Source organism: Salvelinus namaycush, chromosome 12, assembly GCF_016432855.1.
Source record: "Salvelinus namaycush isolate Seneca chromosome 12, SaNama_1.0, whole genome shotgun sequence".
Lineage (NCBI taxonomy): Eukaryota > Metazoa > Chordata > Actinopteri > Salmoniformes > Salmonidae > Salvelinus > Salvelinus namaycush.
Window position 1 is genome coordinate 41,132,302 of NC_052318.1, and position 25,447 is coordinate 41,157,748.

The 25,447-nt window shown below is 40.8% G+C and overlaps 2 protein-coding genes across 4 annotated transcripts; both read right to left on the bottom strand.

Moving 5' to 3' along the window:
• Positions 1-1,489: 1,489 nt before the first annotated feature.
• On the bottom strand, positions 1,490-6,886 carry LOC120056589 (lys-63-specific deubiquitinase BRCC36-like). Of its 3 annotated transcripts, none has more exons than XM_039004780.1 (8): positions 6,668-6,886; positions 3,874-3,993; positions 3,606-3,693; positions 3,407-3,495; positions 3,259-3,314; positions 2,935-3,066; positions 1,914-1,957; positions 1,490-1,774 (listed from the first exon to the last, which is right to left on the bottom strand). In XM_039004780.1, exons 1-8 carry the CDS (start codon positions 6,770-6,772, stop codon positions 1,626-1,628), a joined length of 783 nt encoding a protein of 260 aa, XP_038860708.1. In that variant the 5' UTR covers positions 6,773-6,886; the 3' UTR covers positions 1,490-1,625. The 3 variants fall into 3 exon arrangements, with proteins under 3 accessions (XP_038860708.1, XP_038860707.1, XP_038860710.1); XM_039004779.1 differs by lacking the exon at positions 6,668-6,886 and adding an exon at positions 6,285-6,620; XM_039004782.1 differs by lacking the exons at positions 1,490-1,774; positions 1,914-1,957; positions 6,668-6,886 and adding exons at positions 1,964-2,782; positions 6,285-6,628.
• Positions 6,887-9,190: 2,304 nt separating this feature from the next.
• LOC120057224 (FUN14 domain-containing protein 1A-like) lies at positions 9,191-20,480 on the bottom strand. Its single transcript, XM_039005758.1, has 5 exons — positions 20,378-20,480; positions 17,034-17,184; positions 16,835-16,910; positions 10,797-10,925; positions 9,191-10,580 (listed from the first exon to the last, which is right to left on the bottom strand). Exons 1-5 carry the CDS (start codon positions 20,394-20,396, stop codon positions 10,503-10,505), a joined length of 453 nt encoding a protein of 150 aa, XP_038861686.1. The 5' UTR covers positions 20,397-20,480; the 3' UTR covers positions 9,191-10,502.
• Positions 20,481-25,447: the final 4,967 nt, after the last annotated feature.

Sequence of the window (25,447 nt, forward strand, 5' to 3'; positions counted from 1 at the left end):
GACACACAGAGATGGTCAGAAGATAATATTTTCAAAGCTTGTCTACATTATTTGTTTCCATGATTTCTATAGTACACACAGAACCAGGCCACCTGAAAATGTTGGATTATTTTAACCAATCAACGTCAAAATGTGCTGTTGGTACCATGCTGACCTATCCCTGTACTAAAAACAACATTTACTTTTGATTGTGTTTAGTGTACTGATAGATGAAGCTAGTCATTATTTAAACTGCTCACCCAATTTGAACATTGCTTAGATTTGGAACTGGTATGGCTTCAGTCAACTGACACAAATATTTAAAATGGTGAGTCATAAAGAGACAAATCTGTTTAATCCCTCAAAACAAAAGAACCCATACAAGCATGACAAGGCACACAATGATTAAGCAATGGCTACTAAATAAGCTACGATGATTACACCATACATTCACATTTAGACATCGTTTAGCTAACAACGCTGTATTTTCCAAACGGATATAAAGCAATATCCCATCTCCCCCACCTCGTATAAAATAGTTCATTACAAATTGTCCTTCTGCCCTTCTATGAGAATGAGAACCAACATTTGAGGTTCAGACAAAATGCCTCACTCAGGACTCAAAACTCTGCAGGAGCGGACAAATTTAATGGTTTGGAAAATTCCATGAAATAACTTATGAAAACATTCATAAGTACAAGAAATCCAATAGCTGTCAAAGGAGAAGGCTTTGATTTAACTTGGAGAGCACAAATAAAGCATGACATATTGCAACATAGAAATTGAAAAACTTTTAAAAAAAATACTTTCTAATAAGCAAATACCTGGATATACTATGTTGTCACATTTTGAATTGGCAATTCACACGGGACATCCTTTCATGCTCACAGTGCATTGCACCATCCATTCAAAATATATCAGCAATATGGAAAAACACATCCAATACTCGGTGCCAAGGAACTAAAATAAAGAGAAATCTAACATCTTAGTGTGGTAGTAACATGTTCTAGTAAATACAGTATAGATTTTAATAGTACACAGAGGATGACAAGAAAACACTCCCTAAGGTGTGTGTGGTGGCATTCAGTTAGCAATGAGGACATTCACTTAGTCACTTGTTCTCGTGTTAGAAGGTCTATGGCACTATGAGGAACATGTCAACATTACCCCTTTTTCTCCCCAATTTCGTGATATCCAAATTGGTAGTTATAGTCTTGTCCCATCGCTGCAACTCCCGTAAGGACTAGGGAGAGGCAACGGTCGAGAGCCATGCGTCCTCCGAAACATGACTCTGCCAAGCCGCACTGCTTCTTGACACACTGCTCGCTTAACCCAGAAGCACCAATGTGTCGGAGGAAACACCGTACAGCTGGCGACCAAAGTCAGCGTGCACTGCCCCAGGCCACCACAAGGAGTCGCTAGAACGCGATGGGACAAGGACATACCGGCCGGCCAAACCCTCCCCTAACCCGGACGACGCTGGGCCAATTGTGAGCCGCCTCATGGGTCTCCCGGTCGCGGCCGGCTGCGACACAGCCCGGGATCAAACCCGGGTCTGTAGTGACGCCTCAAGCACTGCGATGCAGTGCCTTAGACCGCTGCGCCACTCGGTAGGCCCACGTGTCTATTTCTTAACTTTCTCCCTTTCACATAGTTGCCAACTCCTGAGTTAGTCTGTCTTTCTCCAGCTGCAGCTCAATGATGTTCTGTTTGTTCTGCTCCAGACGATCCTCCAGCCACTGCAGCAGGGGACCACTCACAGCAGACATCTGGCTGCACAGGTTCTTAGTGAAGACTGAAACGTGTGCGCGCGCACACACACACACCAAGTGGAGCAAGAAAGCACAGTCAAGACATGGATGCACCGTTGGGGATATTAATATGCATACTGACACAATTAAATATCAGTTATCAACAAATATATAGAGACCAACCTGAGCCATTGTGTATCTTCGTGATCGGATCCAGTTGAGTTAAGCTGCAAAGAAATGAAATCCTGAAATGATTCTATTAACAATGAGCAATATACAATGAGCTGCCTTGAGTTCATAGTATTTTCTTCTGAAACCAGTCTTTGCTGCAAGACAATTTTGTATATTATGGTAGACAAAGGGGAAATATCTTCTGCATGGCAAAGGCAATTGCAGGGGGGGCTCAACACACTCCAAATCAGAGGTACTTACCAGTTAGTCTTGCGGGGCCATCCATCCAAATCTCATCTCGTTCGCTTGACTATTGGCAGTCTGGAGAATTTTATTACCGGATTTTGCATTTGAATGGGAGCGCTGGCTGTTAACGCTCCCATTTAAATGACTGAGTAGAATTACATTTTCCCCCAGGAGAGGCTTTTCCTTGTTTTGTCTCTCTTTTACTACTGTGTTGGACAAAGTTTTAGTAGCCTATGCGACATTAGTGTTGCATCTAACGCTAGCTAACTTGTTGCAAGTCAGACAAATGTTCAGAAATACAACCTTCGTTCAGAGCTCCACCCACGCGAAATATCACACTGGTTTGAAAAGTGCCAATGCATCACTAGTTTCCATCTAGACTCCCCCTCTTTTTACCGTCTCCCTGAGGAAAACTTCCACAGGCTTTCGAACAAAACGTCAGATCCCTGGGGTGCATTCAGTACGGCAGAATGGTATTGAATGGTTAATTCAACGGAAATGGTACTGTACTGAATGACCAGTTGAAAAACGGTGTGATTATGGTGGCCCAGAGGGCGATTGTGTATGGTGTGCTGCACAAGTTTTGCGATTTCAAATGGTCACACCCATATTGATCAGGCCACAGCTCGCCACACCTATGAAATAGGAGCAAACGCACCTCATCAAAGGCTGTTGAAGAACAGTGCACATTGTTTTGGGGAAACATGTCGTTCAGTAAAAACAGTCACGCAACGTAGCCAACTCTGAACCAAACTGAATGCTCCCCTGGGCTTCTGAGGCAACCTACCTGTGAATCTTTCTGTAGGTGTCCTGCTCTTCCTGGCAGAGGATTCTGGGAAGCTCCACTGCTGATTCAAGGCACACTTTCCCAATGGCCTCGTGTGGAATCACATGAATTGGGATCTCGATTCTCTCGTACCTTTATCAACACAGATCAGGGATGTAATTCAGTATTTGTGTCAAAAGACAATCAATTAAATCTTTGTCTGATTAATAGTCATGAGGGAGAAAAGATAAAATCATCTAATAACACTTAATTATGTTTAACTAACATCTGGATAGGATATTAATTTCACTGCAAACAGTGGTTTCCAAACAGGGGCATACTTACTCAGAGCCTTTCTGGGCTTGGACAGACTGGAAGCAGGTGTAGAGAACTCGACCAGTCTAAGAGAAAAGAATAATTGAATTTGTTCGAAGCCCCTTTGTAAATTAAAATGACATTATATATTTTAAAATGGCTGTCATTTAACCCTTACTTTTGTGTTCTTATCCTCAATGAAGCAGGAGAATATCAGCCCAACAAAGCCCTGGTCCATCATTTGATACATGGCCTGTGTCCTCACATCTGTTGTAGAAAATGAATGACTTTCAGACACACCGACTGATAAAGTTTGCCACGACAGTGAGAACTAACGTTGTGGCATTGATGTGGTGGAGGGGTGCTCTGGTTCTTACCCACATGTGATGGCCACACAGTGATGTGGGGGTGAGAGTGGTACCAACCAACTACACGCATCGGCCGTCCAGTCATTTCAGCCAACCTGTAGCTCTTACTAAGGAAATTGATTATCAAAATGAGACAATGGCAATGGCCTCAGGAATTCTATGATACCGCTACCTGTCACACTGACATCTCTGTCACGGAGTATGTCACACTGACCTGCAAGGCACCACCAGAAGACAGAGATTTAAGTTATTGAATGAGACATCGCACAAAGGATATCTCCGCTTCGGTTGCCGCTGAAGACAGCTGCTCAGGCGAAATTTCCACACGATCCTTCCTCTTGTCCGAGCGTCGGAGAATAATAACAGAATGAATGTGGACGATGCGATTTGTGTCCACCTATGTAAACAAACCAGGTGACTTTAGAAAGCAGAATAATTAACAGGGTAGCTAGCTAGAATCAATATCAGGTGCCCCTAATACCAAGTTGGGGGTATAGGCCAATTGAGAATATGAATGTAACAACAAAGGGTATATTAAAGGTAGATAATATGCATGCATGTAGATAGAGGCGTGTCCAGGGGGTGACCATGGCCCCCCTTGAAATCTGATTGGCCACCCCAGTGGGCTCCCAGAAATTCTGAGTTCTGATTGATCGTCCCTGAACATATTGATCATTTTGACCAAGACGCGGACCGACAGAAAGACCCGTCAATCTCAACAGAGAAAGCATCCGCGAGAGCGAAACAGCACCCCTCTGTCTTAGTATGTGTAGCCCATTTATTTGATACCGTCTGGATAAAAAGAGTATGGCATGTCACATTATTTTTGGCCAGACAGCATCAGATACATGGGCTCCAGATACTAAGAGAGAGGGGCGCCGTTTGCCTCGCTCAGATGCTTTCTCTGGTGAAATAGATTCAGCCTCTTGTGAATTGAGGGAAAATTCTGAAACACAGATAGACATGAATGTGTAATAATTTTATACATTTGTTTCCTTATTGTAAAATGCCTGGCTTCCCTTGGCATCCATGAATGCACGCCACTTTGTAGGCTTAGCGTCAGTACACGTATGGTGTTTGTAATAGATGTCCCTTTCCATTCAAATGGCGGGTGCACAGTGCAGTGTTCAAATGCTAGATTTATTTTGGAGTAGAAAAACATGCACAGGTAACCTACTTTTTACGAGTGATTTGTATGACAATCAGATATGAACACAACCAGTCATTATGTTTTTGACACATTAAAAAAGGTAATACATTTTTACAGTTAAATTACATCTTTACTATTAAGCCCATGTGTGCATGCACACATAGGATGTCCCATAAAAAAAATAGAATGTCACAGTATAATTCACACTCTGGATGGCACTTTCAAGTGAATTTACTGCTGTATGCTAATACCCTTATGTACAATCCTGACTTTGAATGCAAACACTGTAACAAGACTTTAGTAATTGATTTATAATAGTGTCAGGGGACAAAATGAACAGGGATGCAAACTGGCAAGGGCCCAAAAAGCAGACAGTATTTTCTGCCCCGAAACGTGCAAAAAAAATCTGTGCGAGGGGGAAACGCAGGTTTTAACTAATTAAACAAAAAAATTATATCTACATGATCAGTCTCTGTGTGTAAAATAAAAAATGGTTAATGTGAACCTAACTCACAGCTAAAAAATGTAAAGAAAGCAATTCAATGTTAATTGTTGCCTACACTTTACTGCAAATGACACTCAAGTCTTGAGAAAGAACAGCACACTAATATTGCAGTTAGCCAAGACAGCCTTTATAATAGAACGCTTGTGACCACACACATCTAAATATTGCACCTGGGGAAAAAACATCTTAAAGTAGAAATAGAATGAAACAAACAGGCATTCCATTTTTGCTCTATTATAGTGGCCACTATAGTAGACGTCGATCAAGGGCACAAGGCTACATGTGTGCAAAATAACGTTCACTGAGTAAAACATTAAATAATCCCCCCTCACTCACACACAAGTGTTACTGTCAAGTTCAAGACAACAAAAACAATATCTTTGGGCTACACATTATTACATTGTACACGTTTTGCCTGTGGACATTTGTTCTACAATGTGCCAGCAGACCATGATATCAATTATGCCAACAAAGGGTCTCTTTCAGGCAGAAAGTACACCTGGCATACCCCTTTTTATCCGCACTATATTTAAAAAGTGAGGGAAAGTGTGTGGTGTTCCTTTCACCTCTATGGTGGCATCCAGCTTAAGCCAGGCCCAGCTACACTTCATCCCTGAATCCACTTGTTTAACAAGCAACACCTAATTTTTCACCTAATTCTCTCATTCTGAAAATTAACCAGAAAACAGTCCTTTCGCAGATAGTAGTTAACGTTAGTTCGTTAGCTAGTTAACATTTCACACATATTGCCAGGGTCCAGTAAGCAACTAACGCGTTATAACTTGAGGAACAGCAAGGAGTCGCATACCAGTTAATACTATAGCGAATTGGTTAGGTTACTAAAGTTAGCGCATCAACGTAAGCTGTCTGACTTTATTAGCCAGCTAATTTTCACACCATGAATTCAATTATTTGATCAGTTACGTTGGCTAATGTTACTCAACATTTCCCTGGCTAGTTAACGGAGAATTCGATTCAACTAGCAAGATACATAACAATGCTAATACTTGTTCCACCACACCTTCTCCCTCACCTCAAACTTTCCAAATGCCAGTTTTTCGGATATAGCTTTATCCACTTCCCCAGAGTCAGGTGAACGCCTGGATACCATTTGTATGTGTCCAGTATGAAGGAAGTTAAAGAGGTAGTTTCGCGAGCCAATGCTAGCTTGCATTAGCGCGAGTATATGGGTATCTTATTATACCTGTAATGCGTTGTCGAACCATCATAATTACATTGAAAAAAATCCACCTTGCATTAAAATGGTATGCCCTCCCCTCCTAAACTGGGTCTATGCCCAACTTTGGCCACCCCATTGAAAATGTTCTGGACACGCCACTGGTAGCGAACGTAAGCTAGTTATTGCTTTGCTATCAAATTATTTAGCTAAATAGCTAGCTAGCGTGCAAACGTTACCTCCCCGATGCAGAGTCCCATTACTTCCTCCTTCTCCGTACTTAATGCATGATTCATGCAAACCAAAAAAGCATCTGATTCGAGGTGAACTGCGCTCACTGCCATGTTATAGTACTATAACTGTCTTGGGCTCTAAAACAATATGATCAATTACTACAAGCTATCTCTCAAACTTCACAAGCTAAAGCTAGCTTGTTAGCGACTTTTCTATCAAAACTTGTTACAGAAACAATATTCCGTTGTTGCAAGGAGGCTGATAAGTCTGTGGTCCTACCTACATTAGTGTAACAAACTATTTTACCACTTAGCGCTCAAAAGTGTACAATTTTTATAGTCGTGCGTTATCCACAAAATACATTGATAGACAAACAAAATAATATTATTATTATCTGCAGTTTAATCAGCAAAGTCCATAGCGCAGCCAATCCAGTCGGACGACATTTGAGTAAGCACCCGGGATTCCGGGTACGTTTGCAGCAAATATTTTGTGTAAATCTTGAAGAATATGTATAAAATCATGTGTTTAATATCTATAATTAATATCTACTGGTGGTTAATGGTTCATAATATTTGTCCAAGTAATTAATTAATAATGTCCAAAAATGGCCCTTATAGGACACTGCACTCTATTCTCCTCTGTAAACTGGTCATCTCTGTATACCTGTCGCAAGACCCACTAGTTGATGCTTATTTATAAAACCCTCTTAGGCCTCACGCCACCCTATCTGAGATATATACTGCAGCCCTCATCCTCCACCCGTTCTGCCAGTCACATTCTGTTAGAGGTCCCCAAAGCACACACCCTGGATCGCTCCTCTTTTCAGTTCGCTGCAGCTAGTGACTGGAACGAGCTGCAATAAACACTCAAATTGGACCGTTTTATCTCCATCGCGTCATTACTCAATCATTGACACTCTTACTGACGGTTGTGGCTGCTTCGCGTGATGTATTGTCTCTACCTTCTTGCCCTTTGTGCTGTTGTCTGTGCCCAATAATGTTTGTACCATGTTGTGTTGCTACCATGCTTAGGTCTCTCTTGTGATGTTTGTTTTGTCATATACTTTTATTTATTTTTAATCCCAGCCCCCGCCCCGCAGGTGGCCTTTTGCCTTCTGGTAGGTCATCATTGTAAATTAGAATTTGTTCTTAACTGACTTGCCTAGTTAAATAAACGTTCAAAAAATATTTAAATGTTTCCCTTTTCTCTATAGTTGTACAATGCCACAAAGATCCTTGTCAGAAGCAAACATCCACAATTCAGAAGTGTTTGCAAGGTGATGTTTTTTTCCACAGCATTATCTACCTATTTATATGATTTCTAATGTGAATAAATGTTTTGATATCTGATTGGGTTTCATGTATTACATTAACTTAGCCCACTGTGTTTTTCTTCCAGGCAAACAAGTACATAGAGAGCAGGTGCAGTGATGTGATAAGAGCTATGCATTTGTGCTGTGAGCATGCAGGTGAGAAGTCTGCTGCTCAGGGTTTGCATATGAACAATTCTTTCTTTTATGAACAAGTCTTATAAATGTATATTCTTTCTACAGCTTATTAGCATACACCTAATATGTTCCCACTGTTGATGCTTATTATGCATTAAGGTCGAACCAAAAGATTACATGTAACATATGAAATACAAAACAATTAAACATGTGAAATTTAAACAATGTATGTTGATGCTAATATTATGTACAATATTCAATTATGTTTCTATATGATAATAGCCTAATATTTAATATGCCATAAACAGTTTTTAATAGTTTCACTAATTAACTTAATCATTATGACACACCCCTCACTATTGTCATTGGTTGCACTAATTACACAGTATACATAACCTGGTTCAAGTACTCATGACATTACCCTGACGAAGGCACAGTGATGCCGAAACGTTGGTAAATATCCAATAAATTACTGGGAGTTTATATATGGAGTGTGCCACTCTTATTTTGATAGTTTAGGGTTTGTGAGGGAACAGAAGTCAACAGAGCCTAAAAGCCCTGCTGCATTCTGACATGATTGTGGACAATTGAAACTGTAGTATATAATGACAATGCTTCTAATGCAGGGATGGGCAACACCCGTCCTTGGGGGCCTTGGGGGCCATCCCTGGCAAACACAGCTGATTAAACTAATTACATTTTTAACTGAAGATCATGATTAGTTGATTGGTGTCACAGTCGTGTTAGCTGGGGCAAATGTGTGACACCACTCAGGCCCCGAGGACTGGAGTTGCCCATCCGTGTTGTAATGTAATAGAGTTGTTTATATTGACAGTCAATTATCCTAGGAGGATGCAGTCAGTAAAACTCACAAACAAAATCATTCTAAAAGACAATTCACTTGATTACTTCTTCCATAATAATACATTTTGCTTGTAACAAAATATAGCATTTTAACTGTGAAAAATACTATTAAAGCTTTTGACAGCACATTTTACACTTTCCTAATGCTAAGTACTTGGGCAAGGGTTGCATCGAGGAGAATAACGAACATTGGAGCAATAATTAGAGCAAACTCATTTCTATCAGTGTATTTGTCATCCCATATGTTCCATACAAAGGGCTATTGATATCATCCATGTATTACATTCATAATTGTCCATAGTCGTTTGTGAAACACGAGCCTTGTATGCTGTTTGATTGTTGTAAAATGTTTGGTTTCTTGCAACAAAAAACATTTACACGAGGAAGCAAACAGACACTACCTGAATTTTACCAATGAAAAAAAAAAAAAAAAACTTGTTTTCATTGCAAAACATTTTCCGTTTGGAGTACAGGTTCCGTTGCACTACATTTTACAACAGAATCCAAATAATGAATACACCCTAGCTTTTGATAATGCACACAACCTGTACTTACACACAAATATGACACGCCTCACTCTTAAGCAGGGAATTAGAAAGCCAAATCATAAGTCCAGTCTTGCCTTCTCAGTCCTTGATCTCAAATAAATACTTCACACGCAACCTCCTGTGCTGGTAAATAAGTCAATACTATTGGGGACGGTTAATATGCACACATGATTTTCTTTGAGTTATACTTTGAAATGTCACTGATTTTCAGGTAAGAATATAACTTCAAATACCATTCAAACTTGAGTTACTGTGGCCTCCTAGTCCTGTCATACAGTATTTACTCATACATGTACATGCTTTTAACTCAAACCCTTTGGTTTGAAGTAACATTTAAACACATAACAACCTTGTTGAACTTAACTTAGAAAATGAAGGATATTACAAAACAAATCCCACATTAGGGAAAACACGTTAAAGGGCTTTGCTCCAGTTCCAGGGTTCTCCCCAAAGAGTGTAAGAGGCGCTGCGCCACTTTATGTATCATAGGCCATTTTTTCTCTCTAGATTGCAGGAAATGGCAGTTACTGGTGTAAAAAAAAAAACTGCGTCCAAAGGGGGGCACTACACCACTCCGGGCCACCCCCCAGCCATACTCAGCAGAAACACCTCGTTTTAAAACATCCTGGGGAGAACCCTGAGTTCCATCTGAATGCATACAGATAAAACGATTGAAGTGGATCTGAACAATCTCTCAAATAAGTACCATACCAAAACAACCCATAGAAAAATTAAAGCCAATGCTCCTGCCATATGTGCACAGACCATGCATAAACTTTAACCACAGACATAGTATCTAAAAGGCTGTTTTCAAATTGACACATGCCCAAAAGCCCAAAAACCCACCAAGCCTATGAATTAGCTTGACATATGATATCAATGTAGTCTACTTACATATCTAGATAGCTGCTTAGGTTTAAGCTGTTTTCAGCCTTGTATGAGACAAAAATATTAGGTAAAGACCAAAATGAGAGGCTCTTAAGAGGCCAAGCCCAGCAGAAATCCCCCAGCAAAACCCCCTGTGAGGATAATATTCTTCTTCACAAATGTCTGCACCTGGTAAGACAAAAAAGAAAAAGCACCTTTAAATCGATGGTAAAGTTTTGCAGAGTATTGTTCTTTAACATTGTTCTCTTTTATACTCTGGAGTAAAAAAAAAAAAAAAAAAAAAAGTGTGGATGACTTCAAAATCATTTTAGTCCCGAGCATATTAAAACATGAATCAGAGAAGAAACATCCAGCATTTTGTAGTAGACCATGATAACCCCTTACCTCATCTACTTTTGTCCTGACTTCCTTAGTGGGCTTTTCTGCATTCAACTTCAGCTGCTTCTTGGCATTGTTTACATCACGCTCCACCCTCTTCCAGTCCACTTTGATGTATCCTGTGTGATTGGCAATCTAGAAGGAAATGAATCACACCCACCAATAATGGCAATGTGACTTGGTCATCATAACCATAGAGATACAGTGCCTATATAAAGTATGCACCCCCGCAAACTTTTTTCCAATTTTGTTGCATTACAAAGTGGGATTGAAAAATTTCATTGTAATTTTTTGTCAAAGATCTACACAAAATATGCCAAAATGTCAAAGTGAAAAGAAAATTCTACAAATGTTTACAAATTTAAAAATGAATTTGTGCCATAAGTATTCACCCCCTTTGTTTAGGCAAGCCTAAATTAGTTTGGCTTAACTAATCACAAAAGTTATGGACTCTGAGAAATAATAGGGGATGCCATGACGTTTGAATGACTACCCCTTCCTCTGTCCCCCATACATACATAAATACATCTATGAGGTCCCTCAGTCAAGTATTTCAAGCACAGATTCAACTACAAAGACCAGGGAGCTTTTCAACAGCCTCAGTGATTGTTATATCGGTTACAATACTAAATCAAACATTTACTATATCTTTAAGCATGGTCAAGTTTATAATTATGATGTGGATGATGTATTAAAACCACCCAGACACAAAGATGCAGTCGTCCTTCTGAACTGAGCTGCAAGACAGTAAGGAAACTGCTTAATGATTTTAAATGGTTGTGATGGGAGAAAACTGAGGATGGATCAACAACATTGTAGTGACTCCACAATAATGACCTAAATGACAATGAAAAGAATAAGAAAAAAATATACAGATAACAAATATTCCAAAACATGTACAGTGGGGCAAAAAAGTATTTAGTCAGCCACCAATTGTGCAAGTTCTGCCACTTAAAAAGATGAGAGGCCTGTAATTTTCATCATAGGTACACCAACTATGACAGACAAAATGCGAGAAAAAAATCCAGAAAATCACGTTGTAGGATTTTTAATGAATTTATTTGCAAATTATGGTGGAAAATAAGTATTTGGTCAATAACAAAAGTTTCTCAATACTTTGTTATATACCCTTTGTTGGCAATGACAGAGGTCAAACGTTTTCTGTAAGTCTTCACAAGGTTTTCACACACTGTTGCTGGTATTTTGGCCCATTCCTCCATGCAGATCTCCTCTAGAGCAGTGATGTTTTGGGGCTGTTGCTGGGCAACACGGACTTTCAACTCCCTCCAAAGATTTTCTATGGGGTTGAGATCTGGAGACTGGCTAAGCTACTCCAGGACCTTGAAATGCTTCTTACGAAGCCACTCCTTCATTGCCCAGGCGGTGTGTTTGGGATCATTGTCATGCTGAAAGACCCAGCCACGTTTCATCTTCAATGCCCTTGCTGATGGAAGGAGGTTTTCACTCAAAATCTCACGATACATGGCCCCATTCATTCTTTCCTTTACACGGATCAGTCGTCCTGGTCCCTTTGCAGAAAAACAGCCCCAAAGCATGATGTTTCCACCCCCATGCTTCACAGTAGGTATGGTGTTCTTTGGATGCAACTCAGCATTCTTTGTCCTCCAAACACGACGAGTTGAGTTTTTACCAAAAAGTTATATTTTGGTTTCATCTGACCATATGACATTCTCCCAATCTTCTTCTGGATCATCCAAATGCTCTCTAGCAAACTTCAGACGGGCCTGGACATGTACTGGTTTAAGCAGGGGGACACATCTGGCACTGCAGGATTTGAGTCCCTGGCGGCGTAGTGTGTTACTGATGGTAGGCTTTGTTACTTTGGTCCCAGCTCTCTGCAGGTCATTCACTAGGTCCCCCCGTGTGGTTCTGGGATTTTTGCTCACCGTTCTTGTGATCATTTTGACCCCACGGGGTGAGATCTTGCGTGGAGCCCCAGATCGAGGGAGATTATCAGTGGTCTTGTATGTCTTCCATTTCCTAATAATTGCTCCCACAGTTGATTTCTTCAAACCAAGCTGCTTACCTATTGCAGATTCAGTCTTCCCAGCCTGGTGCAGGTCTACAATTTTGTTTCTGGTGTCCTTTGACAGCTCTTTGGTCTTGGCCATAGTGGAGTTTGGAGTGTGACTGTTTGAGGTTGTGGACAGGTGTCTTTTATACTGATAACAAGTTCAAACAGGTGCCATTAATACAGGTAACGAGTGGAGGACAGAGGAGCCTCTTAAAGAAGAAGTTACAGGTCTGTGAGAGCCAGAAATCTTGCTTGTTTGTAGGTGACCAAATACTTATTTTCCACCATAATTTGCAAATTAATTAATTAAAAATCCTACAATGTGATTTTCTGGATTTTTTTCTCGCATTTTGTCTGTCATAGTTGAAGTGTATCTATGATGAAAATAACAGGCCTCTCTCATCTTTTTAAGTGGGAGAACTTGCACAATTGGTGACTGACTAAATACTTTTTTGCCCCACTGTATATGATACAAGGCATAAATGCAATGTTGACTAGACCAGATGTGTCCTCGTGCGCCATCCCGCGCGCATGTTGATTTTGTCCTTCCACACCAGACGCGATGAGGACACGCAGGTTGAAATATCAAAACAAACTCAACCACCTATATTAATTTGAGGACAGGTCGAAACACATGAAACATTCATGGCCATTTAGCTAGCTAGCTAGCTTGCTGTTGCTAGATAATTTGTTCGGGGAAATAAACATTGGGCTGTTATTTTATCTGAAATGCACAAGGTCCTCAACTCCGGGAATTAAGCCACAGATTCTTGTAATCTTTCCTCCTTCAGTCTTCATCTTCTTTGAACTTTATATATGTCGGTTGAAAACCAACTTTAAGGTGCATTACCATCACCGACTGGAGTGTGGACCTCAGTTCAGCGTTCAATCACCCACCTAGGTATATGCTAGAGGTCGACCGATTAATCGGCATGGCCGATCGGCTGACCACCTGTTACGCGAGTGCAGCAATGAGCCAAGGTAAGTTGCTAGCTAGCATTAAACTTATCGTATAAAAAAAAAATCAATCTTAACATAATCACTAGTTAACTACACATGCTTGATGATATTACTAGTTTAACTAGCTTGTCCAGCGACGCAAATAATCAATGCGGTGCCTGTTAATTTATCATCAAATCCCAGCCTACTTCGCCAAACGGGTGATGATTTAACAAGCTCATTCGTTGCACCAATGAACCTAACCATAAACATCAATGCCTTTCTTAAAATCAAATACACAAGTATATATTTTTAACCTGCATATTTAGTTATAAGAAATTCATGTTAGCAGGCAAAATTAACTAGGGAAATTGTGTCACTTCTCTTGCGTTCTGTGCAAGCAGAGTCAGGGTATATGCATCAGTTTGGGCCGCCTGGCTCGTTGCGAACTGTGTGAAGACCATTTCTTCCTAGCAAAGACCGTTATTAATTTGCCAGAATTTTACATAATGATGACATAACATTGAAGGTTGTGCAATGTAACAGCAATATTTAGACTTAGGTATGCCAGCCGTTTGATAAAATACGGAACGGTTCCGTATTTCACTGAAATAATAAACTTTTTGTTTTCGAAATGATAGTTTCCGGATTTGACCATATTAATGACCTACGGCTTGTATTTCTGTGTGTTTATTATATTATAATTAAGTCTATGATTTGATATAGCAGTCTGAGCGGTGGTAGGCAGCAGCAGGCTCGTAAGCATTCATTCAAACAGCACTTTCCTGTGTTTTTCCAGCAGCTCTTAGCAATACTTGAAGCACAGCGCTGTTTATGACTTACTTCTAGCCTATCAACTACCGAGATTACGCTGGCAATACTATAGTGCCTATAAGAACATCCAATAATCAAAGGTCTATGAAATACAAATGGTAGAGAGAGAAATAGTCCTATAATAACTACAACCTAAAACTTCTTAACTGGGAATATTGAAGACTCATGTTAAAAGGTACCACCAGCTTTCATATGTTCTCATGTTCTGAGCAAGGAACTTAAACGTTAGCTTTTTTTTTTTACATGGTACTTTTACTTTCTTCTCCAACCCTGTTTTTGCATTATTTAAACCAAAATTGAACATGTTTCCATTATTTATTTGAGACTAAATTGATCTTATTTATGTATTATATTAAGTTAAAATAAAAGTGTTAATTCAGTATTGTTGTAATTGTTATTATTACAAATATATATAAAAATTGTCTGATTAAATCGGTATCGGCTGTGTTGGTCCTCCAATAATCAGTATCGGCGTTGAAAAATCATAATCGGTTGAACTCTAGTATATGCTCCTGAAAACCAATGAGGAGATTGGAGAGGCGGGACTTGCAGCGCTTCAAGCATCAAAAATAGAACCAAGTTCTATTTTAGTGCCTGGCTACGCAGACGCTCGTTGACGCGCGCAAGCAGTTTGGATGAAATTATCGACATGTGTAGATTTATTTTGCTATGCTCACGCACGCAAAGCTCTCACAAGCAAAATCATTCTAAAAGACAATTCACTTGATTACTTCTCCCAAAATGATACATTTTGCTTGTAACAAAATATTGTGAAAAATACTATTAAAGCTTTTGACAGCACATTTTACACTTTCTTAATGCTAAGTACTTGGGCAAGGGTTGCATTGAGGAGAATAACGAACATTGGAGAAATAATTAGAGCAAACTAATTTCTATCAGTGTATTTGTCATCCCATATGTTCCATACAAAGGGCTATTGATATCTTCCATGTATTACATTCATAATTGTCCATAGTCGTTTGTGACATTCTAAAATGTTGGATACTTTAAATGCCAGGATGTCATACTCATTTTGTATTTTCATCTAGTTGAATTCGCTGTACACTTGAGGAAGAGAAGTATTTTTTTGTTATTCATTTTACCCCTTTTTCGTGATATCCAAATTGGCAGTTACAGGCTTGTCCCATCACTTCAACTCCCCTACGGACTCAGGAGAGGCAAATGTCGAGAGCCATGTGACCTCCGAAACGCCGCACTGCTTCTTGACACACTGCTCGCTTAACCCAGAAGCCAGCCGCACCAATGTGTCGGAGCATACACTGTACAGCTGGTGACCGAAGGGTGCTTGCAGGCAACCAAATGGTGCTTGCAGGCGCCCGGCCGACACGAGGAGTCGCTAGAGCACGATGGGACAAGGAAATCCCAGCCGGTCAGTTACAGGCTTGTCCCATCACTGCAACTCCCCTACGGACTCGGGAGAGGCAAAGGTCGAGAGCCATGTGTCCTCCGAAACACGATCCTGCCAAGCCGCACTGCTTCTTGACACACTGCTCGCTTAACCCAGAAGCCAGCCGCACCAATGTGTCGGAGCAAACACTGTACAGCTGGTGACCGAAGGGTGCTTGCAGGCAACCAAATGGTGCTTGCAGGCGCCCGGCCGACACGAGGAGTTGCTAGAGCACGATGGGACAAGGAAATCCCAGCCGGTCAAACCCTCCCCTAACCCGGACGACGCTGGGCCAATTGTGCGCCACCTCATGGGTCTCCCGGTCATGGCCGGCTGTGACACAGCCTGGGATCGAACCAGGTCCACTGCGATGCAGTGCTTTAGAACGCTGCGGCACTCAGGAGGCCAGAGAATCGTCTTTGAGACCTGTGTGTGTGTGTTTGACAACAGCTGATAAACAGCTAAGGCGCTGTACCAAAATTAACGAATGGCAGGAATCAACGCAACGGCGCATTAGATGTTGCATTCTCAGTAGGATGAGCCTAGTGTGCTAATATTTGCTACTTACTCCTTTTTATTTTTCTAAACAGTACATTCTAAATCGTATGTAGTATGATTAGTACACAGTATGTAGTTAAATAAGTAGTAGGCAAGCCAGATTTCGGACACGGCCATAGTCTATGGTCATAACACACCTCCATGTGTCCTCATGAAACATGAGTGTCAGAATCTGTGTTAAATGTGGCTCAATAAATTGGTCAGGTGTCATTTAGAACTAAGGATTATCAACACAAGAAAATAAATTGACGTAAAGAAGTCCAGCCCTACCTGAAGAAAAAAGAAGCCTCCACCCACTGCCGAAGCGGCCAGCTTCCCAACTTTCTGGAACAAATACCCTGCACACCTAAGAGGAAACACAGCAGCCAAACAGAGAACAGCCAAGTAATTTAACTGGTTAAATTGTACCACCAGATTCACATGGCTTAGTTCTGTTTAATATTAACACATTCAGGACTGATCGACTCACCAGCCAGACACTCCACCAATGGCAAGCTGGGTGGCAACATTATACTTCTCTGCTACGGGCCCAGAGTTTTCGCCAAATATTTTGTTCCACCATCTCTGTTTCTTGGCATACTCTACTACGTCCATGACTTCAAAGGTCTCCTCACTCTTATCTAGAAGAACAAGTCATAATTAAAAATGTGTCATACGCTTAATCGTCCTTGGCTCACATGACCTTGCAAGACATTGAAATGCATGTTGGATGGCCTCAACAGTAGAAATAATGTGTGCATTGTGTATCTTACGCCACGTCGGATGCCAGACAGTTAAGTTAGGTTGTTTTTTTAGGGGGTAGATCTGCATAATTTCCAATCCCCACATATACTTCCAGCTTATACATACATTTTACAGACATTATATATTAGTTATCTTTTGTTATTTTTAGTCCCACCATCCAGTTTTGATTTCCATTTGCTATATACATTTTCAACTGTGCTATTTCACCAAAGTTCTGAACCTTTCTATTGTCAGTCTACAGATGGCAAATTAAAGATGCAAATGTTTGCTAAGAGTATTATATTATTGTTCGATTGACTGACTTTTCAAATCACCCAGCAGTGCTATTTACAGAGTTAGCTCCAAGTAAATGTTGCAATTCTTCAAAAACAAGCTACATATGAGAAGTACCTAAACAAGTGATCTAATGATTCTGTCTAGTTGCAGCAAAATCTGCTGAGCTGGGATGGCTGTATCCCCCATATATATCTCATTCTATTGGTTGCAAGAATTTTGTATAATAATTTTAAATGAAAAACTAAGTTTTGAATCCAGCATTGTTTTGTGTATCGAAAATCTCTTCCCATTAAGTCAGGGTTTCCCAAACTCAGTCCTTGGGACCCCAAGGGGTGCACCTTTTGGTTTTTGACCTAGCACTACACGGCTGATTCAAATTATCAACTACTAGTCAAGCTTTGATCATTTGAAGCCCCAAAAAACAAAAAAAACATGCACCTCATGGGGTCTAGAGGACCAAGAATGGGAAAAGCTGCATTAAGTACAAGCCTAAAATAGACCAGCCCAAAGACTTCTAATGGGTATCGATTTCTCATTCAGTCAAACAGACTTGTGATTAGCTCAGTAGTCAAGAGCTTTGTCTGGGTCAAGAACAAACACACTGGCCTGGCAGACACCAAATCTTTGACATATCCTGCAAAACATAGTGAAACCCTTTCATTCAGTTTTATGGAATTGTCCTGTTAATACTTTCAAATACCGTAGTATCCTTTCCCCCCCCCCCCCCCCCCCCCCTTGGCATTATCAGTGATACTAGAAGATTCTACAAATACACTGAACAAAAAATATAAAATGCAACATGTAAAGTGTTGGTCCCATGTTTCATGAGATGAAATAAAAGATCCACAAGCAGTTCCATATGCACAAAAAGCTTATTTCTCTCAAATGTTGTGCACAAAATGTGTTTACATCCCTGTTAGTGAGCATTTCTCCTTTGCCCAGATAATCCATCCTCCTGACAGGTGTGGCATGTCAAGAAGCTGATTAAACATGATTACCTTGTGCTGGGGACAATAAAAGGGCACTAAAATGTGCAGTTGTAGTCAGAACATCACAGATGTCTCAAGTTTTGATGGAGCGTGCAATTGGCATGCTGACAGCAGGAATGTCCACCAGAGCTGTTGCCAGAGAATTTAACATTCATTTCTATACCATAAGCCACCTCCAACATCATTTTAGAAAATTTAGCAGTACGTCCAACCAGCCTCACAACTGCGGACCACTTGCAACCACACCAGCCCAGGGCCTCCACATCAGGCTTCTTCACCTACGGGATGGTCTGAGACCAGCCACCCGGACAGCTGATGAAACTGGGTTTGCAAAACCGAAGAATTTCTGCACAAACCATCTCAGGGAAGCACATCTGCGTGCTCGTCATCCTCACCAGGGTCTTGACCTGACTGCAGTTTGGCATCGTAACCGACTTCAGTGGGCAAATTCTCACCTTCGATGGCCGCTATCATGCTGGAGAAGTGTGCTCTTCACAAATGAATCCCGGTTTCAACTGTACCGGGCAGATGGCAGATGTGTGGGTGAGTGGTTTGCTGATGTCAACATTGTGAACAGAGTGCCCAATGGTAGCAGTGGGGTCATGGTATTGGCAGGCATAAGCTACTGACAACGAACACAAATTGCATTTTAAACCAATGGCAATTTGATACCCTGACGAGATCCTGAGGCCCATTCATCCGCCGCCATCACCTCATGTTTCAGCATCATAATGCACAACCCCATGTCGCAAGGATCTGTACACAATTCCTGGAAGCTGGAAATGTCAGGTTTTCATGGCCTGCATACTCAAGACATGTCACCCATGGAGCATGTTTGAGATGCTCTGGATAGACACGTACCACAGCGTGTTCCAGTTCCCCCCAATATCTAGCAACTTCGCACAGCCATTGAAGGGGAGTGGGACAACATTCCACAGGTCACAATTAACAGCCTGATCATCTCTAAGCGAAGGAGATGTCACCCTGCATGAGGCAAATTGTGGTCACACCAGATACTGACTGGTTTTCTGATGCATGCCCCTACTTAACATTTTTTTTAAAAGGTATCTGTGACCAACATTTGCATATCTGTATTCCCAGTAATATGAAATCCATAGATTAGGGCCTAATTTATTTATTTCAATTGACTGATTTCTTATTAACTGTAACTCAGTCAAATCTTTGAAATTGTTGCATGTTGCGTTAATATTTTGGTTCAGTGTAAAACAAGTAGGCGGGGTCCTATAACGTGGCCTTCCTTCACACTAGCCCCCCATAAGAGACCTCCGCAGTTGTCAGTAAACAGTCAGACATACTGTAATGTCATAACAGCTAAGGAGTAATACATTTTCGAAGTGATTGAACTAGCCCAATGTGTGTCGTAGTTTGTAAAATGTTGTAGCTACCTAGTTCAGTAGTTAGCCTACCAAAGCTAGCTACCAACCAACACACCCAGGGCACTGGAAGCTAGCTAGCAACATGGAGTTAGTAAGCATCCCATTTGACAAAATACGTACCACTCCCACCCTGAATAGAAGGCGTGGGGACTAGCAAACAAAGGACGCTGGTCCGCAATTCGACTGAGCGCTACCGTTTGCTAGCTAACTGCGATTGTTAGCATAAAACGTTACACATTCTACCTTAACTAGCTAACCTTCCGAAGGACAACCGTGTTCATGTGCATTAACGTAACTGCGTTTGTTTGATGGTATTTGACCTCTACTCAGATTAAAGACTACATTTTGTGATATAGGTAGCAAGGGCAATATTTTTAAAATATTTATATTGCTAACTTGTTTCTCACCTTTATTCTTCTCGGCCATTTTTCTCAATTCATTTGGTGTTAACCCAGCCCATCCGAAATGTCACGTGTTACATCACAAAATTGGCCCAGTACCATTTCGATGTATAGGGCCTTTACACACATCCTACCTTTCTGGTGTTCATTAGACCATAGCTCAATTGAGGATTTCCCAAACTCGGTCGTGGGCCCCTGGGTGTACGTTTTGTTTTTGCCCTAGCACTACACATATTGACTCTCTTCTCACGCTCACATGCCACACCTCTTATATATTAAATCTCATGCATTGGAAAGTACTAATTATATTTTTCTAATCAGTCCATTGTATATAGTGTATATAGTGTGTTAACTTTTCAATTGTGCTCCAAATCGTTTTGAAATCGGAGCAACTGAGACCGCAATTTAACATCACGCACGGAATCTCTATCATTGTCCTATCTTGCGGTCTAGCAATGTAAGGATTTGCATTTTAAAGTAACGCCCCTCAAGATTAGAGTGTAGCTGAATGGAGTTCGAGAAGGTTCTCTGCTGAGTTTATAAAACAGTCAAAAGAGCAGCACGGTAGCGCAGTTTTAGCAGGGAAGTTTGGCAGGGTGACCTGATTTGTAACTATGAAAATAAGTTTGATTATAAATATGCAATTAAAAAAAATATATATATATTTAAGCTTTATTTAACTAGGCAAGTCAGTTAAGAACAAATTCTTATTTACAATGATGGTCTACTAAAAGGCAAAAGGCCTCCTGCGGAGACCGGGCCTGGGATAAAAAATACAGTATAAATATAGGACAAAACACACATCACAACAAGAGAGACAACACAACACTACATAAAGAGAGACCTAAGACAACAACATTGCAAGGCAGCAACACATGACAACACAGCATCGCAGCAACACAACATAACAACAACATGGTAGCAACACAAAACATGGTACAAACATTATTGGGCACAGTCAACAGCACAAAGATCAAGAAGGTAGAGACCACAATACATCACACAAAGCAGCCTCAACCGTCATTAAGAGTGTCCATGATTGAGTCTTTGAATGAAGAGATTGAGATAAAACTGTCCAGTTTGAGTGTTTGTTGCAGCTCGTTCCAGTCGCTAGCTGCAGCGAACTGAAAAGAGGAGCGACCCAGGGATGTGTGTGCTTTGGGGACCTTTAACAGAATGTGACGGTAGAACGGGTGGAGGATGAGGGCTGCAGTATATATCTCAGATAGGGGGGAGTGAGACCTAAGCATCAACCAGTGGGTCTTGCGACGGGTATACAGAGATGACCAGTTTACAGAGGAGTATAGAGTGCAGTGATGTGTCCTATAAGGCGCATCGGTGGAAAATCTGATGGCCGAATGGTAAAGAACATCTAGCCGCTTGAGAGCACCCTTACCTGCCGATCTATAAATTATGTCTCCGTAATCTAGCAAGGGTAGGATGGTCATCTGAATCAGGGTTAGTTTGGCAGCTGGGGTGAAAGAGGAAACGGTAGAGGAAACCAAGTCTAGATTTAACTTTAGCATGCAGCTTTGATATGTGCTGAGAGAAAGACAGTGTACTGTCTAGCCATACTCCCAAGTACATTTATATGAGGTGACTACCTCAAGCTCTAAACCATCAGAGGTAGTAATATCACCTGTGGGAAGAGGGGTATTCTTCTTACCAAACCACATGACCTTTGTTTTGGAGGCGTTCAGAGCAAGGTTAAGGGTAGAGAATGCTTGTTGGACACTAAAAAAGCTTTGTTGTAGAGCCTTTAACACAATCCGGGGAGGGTCCAGCTGAGTATAAGACTGTGTCATCTGCATATAAATGGATGAGAGAGCTTCCTACTGCCTGAGCTATGTTGTTGATGTAAATTGAGAAGAGCGTGGGGCCAAGGATTGAGCCTTGGCAGTGGCTGAGACAGCAGATTTTCTGACTTTATACACTGCACTCTTTGAGAGAGGTAGTTAGCAAACCAGGCCAAAGACCTCGAAGAGGCACCAATACTCCTTAGCCGGCCCACAAGAATGGAATGGTCTACTGTATCAAAAGCTTTGGCAAAGTCAATAAAAATAGCAGCACAATCTTATTTAGAATCAAGGGCAATGGTGACATCATTGAGGACCTTTAAGGTTGCATTTGGTTAATTGTAGGGGAAGATTTATGTAATCTTGTCTTCAGGAGATTTTATTATCAATGTACTTTATTTAGTCTGATCAGTTGAACAATACTCATTCTTAACAATGGGCTAAAATAAAGGGTAGTTAGTGTGCTTGTCAGCAAGAACACTACTGTTATTCCCCACACTAACAGTATTTTATTATCCCTCTTCTTCCCAATTTTGGCAGTGTTATCATAGATTTGGAATCTGATATTTGAAAATGAATTATTTGAGGCTATGTATTTTTGCTGCCATTCATAGACAGTTTTGAATCATTCCTACAAATAAGCATTGGATATTAAATGCTCCAGGCCTAGAATATAATTTTTTACATTTTAGCTCTGTGCACATGCTAGGCAGAGATGGTAGGGTGACTCACAACGCATCATATTTTTTCTATGTAGAGTAAGATGATGGCAAGGATCTTCAACTAGTAGGCATAAACCACTAGAATATTGATTAGATTGAGTGATAGAAAGTTGAGTGATTTTTTGGGGGGAGAAATGTATTGTTATAACAAGAGCATTTTCAAATACCCATCACTTGGGAAATAGCTCAGGGGTGGCCAACCCTCCTGGAGAGCCAGCATGATTTTCTTCCAGGCCTCTTTTAAAAATATAGTTCACCAAAATTACAAAAGACAAAATGTTTGTGTCCTTACCTTGAAAGCAGTCTATGGACAAGAAGACTGCAATCTATGATTGGTTAACCACTGCCATCAACCATTAATATTAGTATTTCCTGTGCAGAGCATTCCCACTGACCTTCCCACTGTTTCTCCCATTTGCCTGTCTCCTATCTAATTTCATTACTGTCTGAGTTAAGTGTCAAACCACCTAAAAAATATTTTAGCAAAAATATTAGTATACCTTAAATTGAATTCCCCCCAAATCCCAAAGTAACAAAGTTGTGGACTTTTGAGTGTTCATTTAATGTTCAAAGCATTCTGAATACACCTGACACTTTTTTTCCATCCTGGTCATAGGCCTAAGCCATGTCAAAATACATAGAATTCCAGGAAATTAGCTTTAAAACACTGCAACTTTCCTGGTGAAGGACCCCCAGATGCCATCTGGGAAAAATCTCACTCCAAGCTTTCTTCAAAGTTGGACACCCTGGTTTGGAAACTTGATTAAAGTGTTAAGACAACTAATATACACTGCTCAAAAAAATAAAGGGAACACTTAAACAACACAACGTAACTCCAAGTCAATCACACTTCTGTGAAATCAAACTGTCCACTTAGGAAGCAACACTGATTGACAATAAATTTCACATGCTGTTGTGCAAATGGAATAGACAAAAGGTGGAAATTATAGGCAATTAGCAAGACACCCCCAAAAAAGGAGTGATTCTGCAGGTGGTGATCACAGACCACTTGGCCTGCTGGAGGTCATTTTGCAGGGCGCTGGCAGTGCACCTCCTTGCACAAAGGCGGAGGTAGCGGTCCTGCTGCTGGGTTGTTGCCCTCCTACGGCCTCCTCCACGTCTCCTGATGTACTGGCCTGTCTCCTGGTAGCGCCTCCATGCTCTGGACACTACGCTGACAGACACAGCAAACCTTTTTGCCACAGCTCGCATTGATGTGCCATCCTGGATGAACTGCACTACCTGAGCCACTTGTGTGGGTTGTAGACTCCGTCTCATGCTACCACTAGAGTGAGAGCACCGCCAGCATTCAAAAGTGACCAAAACATCAGCCAGGAAGCATAGGAACTGAGAAGTGGTCTGTGGTCACCACCTGCAGAATCACTCCTTTATTGGGGGTGTCTTGCTAATTGCCTATAATTTCCACCTTTTGTCTATTCCATTTGCACAACAGCATGTGAAATTTATTGTCAATCAGTGTTGCTTCCTAAGTGGACAGTTTGATTTCACAGAAGTGTGATTGACTTGGAGTTACATTGTGTTGTTTAAGTGTTCCCTTTATTTTTTTGAGCAGTGTACTTTTGTGTTTTTGTTATTTTGAATGTATCCAAGTGAGAAAGGATGGAAAAGTTCCAAGTGAAAGTAGAGCAGAGGAGACAGAGTTTTTTGGCTAAGAAAGGCTGCATCTCAATAGTCTAAAGTGGCTTCTTCTTCTCATCTCTGTCCCTTCATCACACAAGTCTAGCAGACACCAATAAATAATAACCAATACTGTACTTAGTCAAAGGTGTGTTTTATTAAACAAGAATACAGTTGGCATAATGGTCCCCATACCTATTGATGTGCTCAGTTGGGCACATGCAGCTTATAATGTCATTACTGACCCAGTAATCAGATGTAGCTGTACTTTGATCACACAGACCTTACACTGAGTACTGGGTGAGCCATGGACATCTTGGTGTCAGTGACCCATGTTGAGAGTTCAGATCCGTCTTGAAGGCGCCTGCGGCTCAATGGCAATTGAAAAATTGTTTGCCTTATTATTTGCCTTATTGATTACAAACAACTACTTCTTGACCCCAAGAAACACTTGGAAAATATACAATAATATATTCTTTATTAAAATTGAACCCAGTTTTACATCTCCATTAACTTTGAGTTACAGTACATATCATTGCAGCAAGGTTTGTCAGAAGCCCAATCTCACATGTTGTGTTTTACATGCTGTTTGAAAGTGAAAGTGTCTATATGTTTGTAGGACGGAGAAGGGAACGCCATGCCCCAGTTATCATTCACAGAGTTGACATATTTACTTCCAAAGAGTGTCCACACTACCTTTACAACATTCATTCACACATTCATTTCTCACAAGGAAATGTCCTGTTCATTAAGGATGGGTGATGTCCTGTTCATTAAGGATGGGTGATGTCTATGTTTATTGGATGGTTAATGTTAACATGTCACAATTACCAAATCTGACTTTTACTGTTAATGGAACAACCTTTACTTCCATATTTAATGAATGTAGGGTCAGAATCTTATCTTTTCATCTTTATACA

Excerpts from the sequence above, each read along its gene's own strand:
- LOC120056589 (XM_039004779.1), bottom strand. The coding sequence starts at position 6,425 with ATGCAAGCTAGCATTGGCTCGCGAAACTACCTCTTTAACTTCCTTCAT. Across the intron at positions 3,694-3,873 it reads CAGCGGCAACCGAAGCGGAG|AGGTTGGCTGAAATGACTGG; the intron begins ATATCCTTTGTG and ends AGTAAGAGCTAC. Across the intron at positions 3,067-3,258 it reads CAAGCCCAGAAAGGCTCTGA|GTACGAGAGAATCGAGATCC; the intron begins GTAAGTATGCCC and ends GTGTTGATAAAG.
- LOC120057224 (XM_039005758.1), bottom strand. Across the intron at positions 16,911-17,033 it reads ATTGGTGGAGTGTCTGGCTG|GTGTGCAGGGTATTTGTTCC; the intron begins GTGAGTCGATCA and ends GTTTCCTCTTAG. Across the intron at positions 10,926-16,834 it reads GAGGCTTCTTTTTTCTTCAG|ATTGCCAATCACACAGGATA; the intron begins GTAGGGCTGGAC and ends ATTTCCTTCTAG.